Source organism: Hetaerina americana, unplaced genomic scaffold, assembly GCF_022747635.1.
Source record: "Hetaerina americana unplaced genomic scaffold, ioHetAmer1.1.p SCAF_1, whole genome shotgun sequence".
NCBI classification, from domain to species: domain Eukaryota; kingdom Metazoa; phylum Arthropoda; class Insecta; order Odonata; family Calopterygidae; genus Hetaerina; species Hetaerina americana.
The window spans coordinates 23092895-23104715 of record NW_027286069.1 but is presented as its reverse complement, the minus strand read 5'-3'; the positions used below and the strand labels follow the sequence as shown (position 1 = coordinate 23104715).

General features: G+C 37.9%; 1 protein-coding gene across 1 annotated transcript; it reads right to left on the bottom strand.

Moving 5' to 3' along the window:
* Positions 1-1138: 1138 nt before the first annotated feature.
* LOC139689285 (tether containing UBX domain for GLUT4) lies at positions 1139-11809 on the bottom strand. The gene is made up of 11 exons (XM_071586352.1): positions 11583-11809; positions 11394-11449; positions 11147-11316; positions 10590-10749; positions 10362-10500; positions 9320-9511; positions 8814-8954; positions 7539-7684; positions 5973-6178; positions 3119-3329; positions 1139-1603 (listed from the first exon to the last, which is right to left on the bottom strand). The coding sequence occupies exons 1-11, from the start codon at positions 11667-11669 to the stop codon at positions 1411-1413; spliced, it is 1701 nt and encodes a 566-aa protein (XP_071442453.1). The 5' UTR covers positions 11670-11809; the 3' UTR covers positions 1139-1410.
* Positions 11810-11821: the final 12 nt, after the last annotated feature.

The following is an 11821-nucleotide window of genomic DNA, read 5'->3' as shown; positions in this document are numbered from 1 at the left end:
AAAAATTTATTCCAAGAATTGATACATTGATTCACTCAAAACTCTTCAACGTAGCACCCTTGTGCGTCCACACACCGCTGCCAGTGGGTTTTCCATGCCTCATATGCCTTCTGGAAGGTGGGCACCTGGATTGCTGCCTTGTCACGGCCCACTGTAAAGCTTCCACCAAGCTGTGGTTGCGTCCTCTCACCACGGATTTGAGGTGGGGGAAGAGGAAAATTCTGTTGGGGCATTGTCAGGGCTGTAGGGTGGCTGAAGCAGGGTTGCCACATTGTGCCATGACAGGTAGTAGCAAGTTTCCTTTTGTTCATCCGAGAGCACTCACGGTACCAACTTTGCACACACCTTTCTCATATTTATGGTCACATATCGATGGACATCAATTTTAGGAATACCAAGTTTATCGCAAACCATTTGAACACTTAATCTGCAAAACCCTGTCCAACAAAGCCTTCACTCTAGCAAACTTCTCGTCACTTTTTGAGGTTGAAGGGTGTCCTGAATGTCCGGTGTCTTCCACATCTTCTCTATCCTCCTATAAAAAGTTGTGCCATTCAAAAACACGCAATCTACCTTATCACCATAAGCTACCTTGAGCATTTCATGAATTTATTTCCCGGTTCTCCCCAGTTGCACACAAAATGTGATGGCTTAGTGCTGTTCCAAAAACTGGTTTATGATGGAGCGTGACAGGGTCAAGCTACATAGAGGTTTCGCTAATCAACGTGCCACTAAAGCTGGGAGTCAACTGCCAACCGCCATATGGCAAACAAATATTCATACATAGGTATAGATATAAGGAAAAGAGGTAGGAACACACATAAAATATAAACACAGGAGAAGAGGGGAAGGCAGAATCAAGCAGATCACAAGTGCAAAAATATTTCCTTGACATGGAATCGATCACCAGATCTTTTGACTCATCAGGCCGATGCCCTAACCAGTTTAGCTTACAAGGAAATGTACTAAACACTGAAATCTGGGGGGGGGGGGTTATGCCACCAAGTACTCTTGATTCTTTGGCCATAACATGAGGGAGCTGTTTCGCCCACCACAGGAGAAATGGACTACAAAGAGATAAGGGACAGACTGAAGAAATAATTTCATTTAGTCAAATAATTTTAATTTATTGGGAACAGTAGTCTAATGATAGCACATTTTCCAAATTGACTGACAAAAGAGAAACTAAAATCAGGATATAACATCACAAAGACAGGTCTTTCACCTTCAAGTTTATGATAATATTGGTGAAATTAAATTATTTATCCTCCTTTGGGGGAGAAAATACAACAGTGCCGAGGCTAGATGGTGAATAGTACTGCTAGATGTATCAATTTCAATATAAGTTGATTAAACACAGGAAAGTCTTTTGGCTTCAAAGATTCATTCAACTGCCTTAATTCAATTTCCTTAACGAAACCACTTGGGCACTTTCTCAGTCGAATTTTGATTGACAGGCCTTGGAGATGGACCACAGCCTCTTGATGAAGCCTCCCTGCTCATTGACTTCTTTGATGTTGAAGGCAGAGATGTAGGATTTGACATTGTGCTAGCATCACTCGTTTTATGTGATGTGCTCCCCTGGCTTCGATATGGCAATCCCCTGCAATAATTACAAAAATAAACACACTCAAAAGAGATCATAAAATGCCCAATGTCTACAAAATAACTGAAAATAATGTGAAATATTTACATCTCTATTCAATTTGATTGGTTTCAAAATTTAAACTTAAAACAAAGCAACCTTATAAAATGAGCTATATGCTTAATACCTTCGATTTACAGTTTGTCAATTACACAGCAATAGAATGCAAATGGTCGCACATTACATCTGTCTTTAAAGCCATGACATTATACTTTAAAGTTATTTCCAGAAGGATGGTAAAATTTAGAAAGGATTATCAATTGTAAACATTAAAAACTACAATTTCATGCTCATGTAAATAAGTGAATTTTTTAATCCATTAAAATTCAAACAATAGTCAACACAGAATTTCAAAATATGAATATCAAAATATTACATTACAACATTAGCATCAGCTAGCATTCCTTTTCAATGGATTGGAGATAATAATGACTATAAAAAAAACTACATATAATATTCTTCAGTAAAAATAAGGTATTTCATGATTGAAGCAAGGGCAGTCATTAAATAGCATCAGGGATTATGTTATCCCCTTCTGAAACAATTCTAAACTTTTAAAATGTTCATACATGGCCAGTCCCATAGATAAGTAGAACAAAACTGGGAATGAAATTATTGGAGATCAAAGTAAAACTAATTAAAATTCTTCAAAATAGCATTCTTGGGGACAGACCCTGTTTGTGTATTAATTAGATGAGGGGTGATTTTTTTTACCCACTACTTTAAAACTTTAAACATGAATTTAAGAATAGAGCATGGGCAATGATGGGCAGTCAAATAAAAACTATAAAAACTTGTCATTCTTTCGCAACCAAACAGGGCTTATTCACCCCAATGTATGAAGACCAGTAAATATAAAAACTGAAACCCTGCCAAAACACAGTTCACGCGAAAGGTGGCAACACTGTTGTTACGTCACGATACTGCCATGGCTTCGGTAGGGGAACTGTTTCGTGACAACTCACAGGCGCATGCAGTTGTTGGGTTATATCCTTGTTGGTGTATGGACTGGTCTAGTGGGTTTGTCCAGCTGTAGAAATGGAAGCAAGCAGAGAAGATCAGAGAGATGTGGTTCGTTTTCTGGTGGCTGAGGGTGCTGGAGTACGCGAAATTGATCGTTACGTGTCTGCTGTATGTGGTGAACACTAAAATGTCTATGTATTTGGTTTTCATTTGACTGCCCCTCTTGCTCTAATGAACAGAACTTTTAGCTGTTGACTGAAGGATTTCCAGTTCATGTCAGGGCACACCTTTAACTAAACATAAGCTGCGCTATCTTCCAAAAAAATACAAGGGATCGAATTGGTTTCCCTACCCTACGTATTTGAAAAATTTATGCACAAGATGATGTACCCTTGCATTACATAGAATGTCAAACTTTGTGTTTATGACCATGGTTTGGTATTCGATTTAGATGTCAATTATGGCACTACACTCTCCTTTTTAACTAAAAGAAAAGATAATTACACTTACCTAGCTCTATGTGCAACCCTATTGGCACATTCTTGACTGATTAAATTTGTCAGGACAGAACTTTGTAAGTATTCATCCTTTAGAGATGTGACGTTGTCATCTGTAGAAGAATCAGCCATGTCATACGCGAAGTATAGCAGGACAGCAGGAAAACCATCAACTTCATATAAAAGGCATTCAGGCTTCAGCACAACTTTTGGTGGAGCCAGGTCTATACAAAAAAAAAGGATTAAAATGAACATTATGGAATATGATGATAAGAATGCCAATTTTCATGAACAGTAACAAATATGCATATGCATTTCAAACTATCAATAATGTGCCCAAGTAGTAGTAGTATTTAGGGGGGGCGACCGACAGCCGAGGTTATTTGAACCATAGGGGATGGACAGGAAAGGATGAAGGGTGGAGAGAAACCCGGCGTCGGCATTAACTCTTTACGAAAGGCGCCAAGGGGTCCACAGCTTAACGTCCCATCCGACGGACGGCGTACTCACTCAAAGTGCCCTCCACAAAGCACCTCAAGTAGGGATCGAGATACCTCTGAAAATATTCAACACTGCCGGAATTTGAACCCGGGCCCTCAGGGTGGGAAGCCAGTACGATAGCCCCCACACTATCTCGATCCCATAGTACAAAGAATCACAAATATTATGCCTGAGCACAAGTTTGGAAAAACGTCTGATCACTAATCAGACTAAGATGCTAGCAGAAGAAGTGCTAAACATAAACTGAAGAAGAAGCAGGCATGCAATGAATCCAGAAATTACCCTCCCCTCATCACTCATTACACGAAAAATTACTCGCGAAGAGAGGCATTTTCGAGACCAATGTCTCTGCTTGTTATGCAAAATACACACAATGCAAGGTACTCATTAAGTAAGGTTCCACTGTACTTGCTTAGCAAACTTAGAACATGAACAAGTGATGATAACATGAGCATCACTTTCCTTTTCCTTTATTCAGAACATTCTAACCTATGGCCTTAAGACTCTGGAGACATGCTTATGAAGTTGCCCATACATACTGTAGGAAAAGGAAATCGGGATTCTCAAAAGTTCTGGGCCTACTATGAGCACTGAACACCTATATTAAAGAAAACTGCAAACATTTTAACTTTCTCCATCTACAAAATACCCCAAAAGCTGCCAAAAGGGTGTGTGGAGGGGGATGTTAGGGTCCAAGCCATACATGCTGAAATATTAGTTCATGCAATCATTACAATAAATATGTTCTATTAACAAAAATAAGAAAAAAACTAGTACATATACATGCATCATTCCTTATTCGATATGTTTGAGTAAGTTGTTAAATTTAAAGTCTTAAAGGTAATATATTTGGGTGCTTGGGTTCAACATTTCTAATCCGTCTGCGTGTATCATGTTAGGAAAGAATGAGTAATTGAATCTATCTGTGATGTTCTCTCTCTCTTTATTTTTTATTCAGATGATCAACTCTGCAGATATAATTTGATGCCATGATTATTCTCGCAAGAAAATTCAAAGAGGTGTTCAAACCTAGCCTGCTATCCTTGTGAATCAAGAAGCTCTCCCAACCTAATTCCTCTATCATACCCCATACCCACAGTTACTCTCTTCTCATAGCAATTTTTAACAAACCTAGTGGATTTTCTATTGTCTACTTGTACTATGCAACGTCATGCATATTAAGCTGAACTTAAATATGACGCATTCCAGTTATCTGTTCACTCAGATGCTCAGGGTCTTGACAATTACCAATGCAACCTGTGTAAGACCCCCTATCAGTCTGACGATATGAATTTTTCAGCAAGCTCCCAAGCAGTTACCCATTTAAGGTTTTGAAAATGTAATTGAGAAAATGCTGCATATGAATCTTTCATACTTTATTGATGAATATTTTGAGCTAGGCTTTCACACTATTGTATTTTAAATGCACCATTGCCTGTTTCTCAAATGCTCATTCTCGTAGTAGTAGTAGTTTTTAGGGGAAGCGACCAACAGCTGAGGTCATTTGTGCCATAGGGGATGGACAGGAAAGGATGAAGGGTGGAGAGAAACCCAGCGTCGGCATTAGCCTATTCTTACAAAAGGCGCCAAGGGGTCTGCAGCTTAACATCCCATCCGACGGATGGCGTACTCACTCAAAGAGCCCTCCACAAAGCACCTCAAATAGGGATCAAGATACCTCTGAAAAATATTCAAAACCGCCGGGATTTGAACCCCCGCCCTCAGGGTGGGAAGCCAGTACGTTAGCCCCCGCACCATCTCGATCCCCCATTCTCATTCTCCTTAACAGGTCTTGTAATACTGTACTGCTCTGATGATTCCCACATGGATATGTATCCATGGCATGGGTGAACAAAGATTATTATTAATATCATCTACATGCCAAAGTCTGTCTTTCCATGGTATATATTGAAAAAAAAGAAATAAAAATATAAATCGGATGATTAAAGAAAACATTTGCAGCTCAAAGCAAGATTACTAATCATCAAGTGCACTTTTGCAAACTAAAATCCAGATTAGATTACTTTTTAGCAATACGGCTCCCCATATTATTAAAAAAAAACAACAGTGAGGAATCCACTACGATCAACGCTGGGAAATATGAATACATTCTGAATTTAACAGAGGGAAGATACTGTATACAAATGCATCATCTAATTGAGGGACAAGTGCTGGAGTTTGCCAAGCTATAAAAAAGTAAGTTTAAGTTTTTAAATTTAAAAAGTATTAACCCAAACTTCCCACGTGCTTCAAAAGAGAGAGAAAAACATGCAATTCAGTTGGGGCATCTTCGTGCAACATTCATTAAAAAAAAGTATGCATTAAAATAAATTCAATAAAATGGCCTAAGGTTTAAAATGACTCACACAAATGGAATGGACGAGAAGACTCTTCCAAATTTTCGCTAACAAACGACTTGATATCTTTCACAGTCTCACCACCAACGAAACAACCCTGGAGAACTGTTCGATTAGGGAACATGATCCTTATCACACATGGCATAACAAGGAAATGGGCTTCATTTTGACGTCGGGCTGCAGAAGTCAGCAAAGGAGCATCCTCCAATTCTTCCCTGAAATTAAAGTAGTCAGTGAAAGATTACCAAAAGCAATGGAAAGCATGAAATGTACAAGAAATGAAAAGGGAAAACAGAACTCAACCCTTATGAAGCATTGTGAACACTGATATTAATTCAACATAATTAGACTCAAGAAAAAAATTACCATAACCAAAATTTAAGAATTTCAAAATACATAGTATTTTTTCAGCACAAGTTTATTTATAAAGTGGAAGTGTCATACATCAATCAAGATAAGCTCATTTGAATTCAATAACGGCAGATTTAAACCATTATGAAAACTAATAGAAATTGATTTATGCCAGAGAAAAACAACACTAAAATCAGACTAATCATTCTCTCATAGATCTGATAAAATGAAGTTCCAATTCAATACATGGTTTGGCATAACTTAAAACAATGAGCACAAAATCAATACAAATGAACAGAAAAATATTAAGAGCATTCAAGTGACTTTTCATCTCCTAATCCAAACTAATGTGGTCCTGGACACCCTGCCAGATAAAAGTATGGCCAGTTAATCAGAACACTTGAGGCAATGGAAATGTGGTGATACTAAAGAATGAGTAGTAGTAGGGTTAGGGGTTTATCGGGTGCGTCAACAGCTATGGTCATTTTGCCTAAAGAATGATGAAAATAAAATTGATAGAATAACAAATGAAGAAGTAAACCAATAGGACGAATAATGAGGCATGATAGCTTACCAAATATCACAGTTGAAGGCAAACATATGGTGAAATAATAAGAGGGGAAGGCCAAGGATGAACTATGATAACTAAATAATGGCAAATGCCTGCGCAAGGCACTATGAGGGAATAATGAGATTGAAAGAGAACAGGATTCAGAATAGATAGCTGCCGTATAGAAATCTTCAGATGGAAAACTCATCATGATTAGCCAAATAGCAGTAATAAAATTTTTTCAAGGTTTTTTACAAGATAGGTCAGAAAAGAGCAGGCAAACAGAACAGAAACAATTCAAATCGTTCAACATTGAACATTCAAAACACCATTTTGGGGCTATTATTGAACTAAAAATGTTTATTGTACTTGATAAGTCTTTATTTGTGTAATATAAAGGAATTTCAACAATTACTGAATGTTGTTTCAAAACTATTTAAACATTTGTGGCTTTCATATCAAATGATACTTATGTATAATTTGTGCCATTCACCCACTGGAGGAAACACGACTGGATGAAGTATCGGTCAGTTAAAGTGAGACTGGAGACTACTGTAACTGTACTTACACATACAAGGGATCATGCATGTTTAGAAGCCTAGCATTTTCTCACTTCTTATTTGTTTTCACTTCTTATCTTTCCAATATATTCCTAAGAGTAATATCACGCTTACCTCCTCCTCTTGAGATCCCTGAGCATTACTCTAGCATCTTCCAGAGTCACCTGAAAGAAATCATCTGGAAGGTCGTGGTCCATGCCTTTCGCCGATGAGCAGAGAGGCCGATTCATGCTGAAAACACACCCACTGCGGTCTCCAGGCTGCGTATTAAAGGCATTAACAATGAATTAACAGAAAAAATATTTGTTTTCCCACGTTGGTCAAGCATAAGAGAGAGAATTTACAGCTTTGAAAACTCAACCATGTTATTTCATAAAATTTGGCATAAATAAGATCACTTCAATTGATTAGCTGCTTTGAAATTTCACAGACCACAGTTTAAAAGGCCCCTGATTCATTGAAAAGAACTCCTAATAGACATTTTAAAAGTTTCAGGCAATGAATTGAGGGTAATGGAATACCAGGTCATGCCTATCGATAACCAATGTACTTTGGCACAGTTTCAAAATGCTTAAGCAATGAGCTATGCTATCACACATGTGGTTGGCATGTTGTGATCAGTGATGATGCAGTGAAAAAAAACCGGAGGTTGTTTTCGATGCACACAGATATCTCCATAAAATGTGACAGTTCCAATTGTTACACATATGAGGGCGGTTCAATAAGTACCCGTGTTTGACGACAAAGGGCATTCCTGAGAGGGAAGTTTATGTTATCATCGTGTGCTGCCATCTATCAAACGATGGTGAAACAAATTTCAGACTGATTTAAAGGTTAGTTTAGATTTGGCAGCCATTCGAGTATGACGTGTTTTTGTGATTTTCGCTAAGATGGAAAAAGAGCAGTTTCGTTTGGTAATTCGCTTTTCGTTTTTGGATGGGAAGAAATGCGAGGAGATAAATGCAAAGTTGGATGCTGTTTATAGGGACACTTCGCCATCTATGACCACAATTAGATATTGGTTCAATGAATTTAAACGTGGGCGAATATCTGTTTTTGATGAGGAGCCACCAGGACGCCTGGCAGACGTGGTTATGGAGGAAATCATTCAAAAAGTCCACGCCATGATTCTCGCTGATCAACGAACGAAAGTGCGCGAAGTAGCAAAGGCCGGGGGTGTGTCGACCGGAACGGCAATTAATATTTTACATGATAAGTTGGCGATGAAAAAATTGTCGGCCCGATGGGTGCCGGGATTGCTCACGGTGGACAACAAGCTGATCATGCAAAACATGGGGATATATGTTTTTACAGTCTCCATGCTACAAATCAAGATGAGTACCAAGGGAGCCACTAAAGAGGTGTCACTGGGAAAGAGCAAATAATTACCAGCAATTTTATTTCTTCCTCAACTGGTGGAGTTTCTTGCATACTGCCTGAAGCAATCTGGACATCTTTCTTCTTTGAGTCTGTTGTGTCCATCGGTTCTTCTTCATTGGTCGAAATAGTTTCCACCTTCGACTCAACAGGCTGAAATGGGAAATAAAAGCATGTTTTCAAAAACATTTTCCTGAAAACGTCAAGAGCTTCAAGATGAGGATACCCAAACACCAGTACTAAATTACTTTTGTTTTGATCTAGCTATTACATGCTTGGCTATTACCTGGCTTGCTTTTAATTATTGATTGACTCAACCACATTTTTGTAATCATCAATTTTAATTTTTGTGTTAACTGCAATTTTTAAAATAATTTATTGGTTTGACTGCAACTAGTCACCTGGACAATTGACAAATTGCATTTTAATAATAAATAAAAAATAATTATGCCATTGAACAGGTAGGGCAGACAGGTATTTCTGGGCTGAGGAACCCTTGGATGGATTATATAAATTACCGGCAAAACACCAGGAGCCTCTTCCTTTTTCTCAGGCACTACTTCTTCATCCATTTTTTCAATTTCTTGCTCTTTTTCCTCCTGATCCTCTTTTGGAGAGGGTTCTTGAATAGCAGGAGGCTCTTTTGTGCTTATGGCCTCTGCTTCAGCATCCCTGGGGAGAGTTACTTTGGGGATGACTTCTTTTACATCCTGGAGTGAAAAGAAAAAGGAAAAATAAACTACAAGGAGTTTCATGCCAATCCTAATGAAAGGGAAATTCTATGTGTGCCCTCATACTATATAATCAACTATATATTCCTAGACTACTGTTTTTGTATCAACTAATTGGCCATTCACTTCTGGTACCTCAGAAGTACGCATGCTCATTGAAATTGTAGTTACCTAAGATTTAAATGGTTAAGAATTTCAGATACAATTTATGACTTTACAAGGTAGTGGTGCCCTTACTTTATTTTTTTCAGGAACTGACGGTAGAAAATGGTTTTATCGGGTTTTCATATTCCAATAAACGAAAACTTAATGAAAATGATGCAGTCCGCAAATGAAACAGTAGGTGGGATATGTACGTTAACTTTGAAATGATGAGATATGGAAGATGATGACGAACTTGGTGGGCACACATTGAAGCAAACACATATCAAACATCATAACTGAAGGAAACACAAAGAGGGGTAGAGTCACAGGAGATGGTCAATGAAAAGTTAATAGAGGTAGGGGATGTAAAATTACAGTGCATGGCACAAAGAAGGAATGAAGAGATTGACAGGTATATTGATAGCTTGGAGAGCAATTACAACCAACCCTAGGGCTGAAAAACCTTGAAAATCCATTAATTTTGTCATGATCAGTTACTGCACAGTTGAACATGCTGTTAAATGTCTAACTCATCATATTTTCACTTCCACAAAATCCTCATCTTATCATTTATTTCTTCTTTAAATGATGACAGGCTGCATATCAACAACAATTAGACAGTATAGGACAGAAGAAATGCATGCACGCACTTTAGGAAAATTCATATACCCAGCTGAGCATTTACATTATGCTTATCCACAGTCCCACTGCCTTCACTTTTCTTCTCCTCTTCAAAATCAATTTTATGCTTGGAAACAGGGCGAGGCAATGGGGTTGAAACATTCGCTTGTGTCCGTAAAGATTCGGGGGAACGGTGAATAAACCTATTCCAAGAGGCAGGTAAAAAGAAATGAGAAAAAAATTAAACTCATCCTAAAACTATTTCTGAGCATGCCTAAGAACCAATACAAACCTTAACATAGCCCGCCCCCCAGTAATACCCAAAGAACGTAGATTGGTATGCTGCAATAAAGATTGTCCTGAAACCTCAGTGCGCATGTAGATAACCACAGGGTTACCCTCCTTAGACACTTCATCTGGGCACAATTTGTTTAAAACTGCCAGCAGGGTATCTGTGGAAAGAAGAAAGGAGGACAGTTAGACGGTGAATATTTTAGCAGTTAACCTCAAAGATTCTTTTGAAATTTGAAGCCATTGATGTTAAATCTAATGTATATATACTCCAAGACCTGTTGTTTCAGGAAAAATTATGATTCTCATAAAATAACATAGGTATTTCCAAAATGATGGCAAGGAACTCAAAAAGATAGATAGATAACAAGTTAACTACCTTCAAAATGTACACTCTCCTTGCACTACACTATTTCCACTAACGACTAGATTTACCAAAAATACGCAGTACGATGCAATTTTAAATCTTTGCAAATGGTTATTTAAACCATAAATGACAAACCATTTCAATAAATATTTCATAATGCAACAAGAAACAATCTCAACCAAGAAACTGACCAGTGGGCATGAACGATCCAGTAAAGCGTTCTCCTGTTTCTATTTGGACTCCTAAAATAACTTCAGAATCTTTCCTTATCTTTTTTGTAGGAACCATTTCCAGCAAAGCATTATTAGGCAGGCCGGTGAACCGAATGACATTGTCTACATCCATGATTTTATTGTGATGCCTGAATGAAAGAGATTTAAAAAATTCAACAATCTATTGATTTCCTCAAAGCTGGGAATTTGCCCAGTAAGGACGTACCTCAAATCAAATTCATGAGGATTAAATCCATGTTTTGAGCAGGCTTGTTCAAGAACCTAAAGGAAATGACATTGATGAGTAAAATGTACAGTGACAAATATTATCATATACGCCAAGGGTAATGGCAACATACTTCCCTTAAATTAAATATCTAAAAAGCTAATTTGCTGTATCAATAAATACGCATACCTGAAGCAAAGTTGTATTTGGCGTTACTGGTACCGCCTGGCGACGACCATTCGGTGTCAAAACAGTTATACTCTTATGACTTGCCATAATTTTTGGGATGCCGTTCGGCGATAAGTATTTTGATGTGCCTTAGATGAGTTATATCGATCATAAATACAAGCAATTCATTGGAAAAAATATAAACAATACTTTCAACTCATTCAGATCCTCTACGCTTTCATTTACGATTGTTGTTTGTC

Coding starts and splice junctions, on each gene's coding strand:
- LOC139689285 (XM_071586352.1), bottom strand. CDS start 11,669: ATGGCAAGTCATAAGAGTATAACTGTTTTGACACCGAATGGTCGTCGC. Junction 11,450..11,582: donor CAAATACAACTTTGCTTCAG/GTATGCGTATTT, acceptor CATTTCCTTTAG/GTTCTTGAACAAGCCTGCTC. Junction 9,512..10,361: donor GGACTGTGGATAAGCATAAT/GTAAATGCTCAG, acceptor TTTTCACTCCAG/GATGTAAAAGAAGTCATCCC.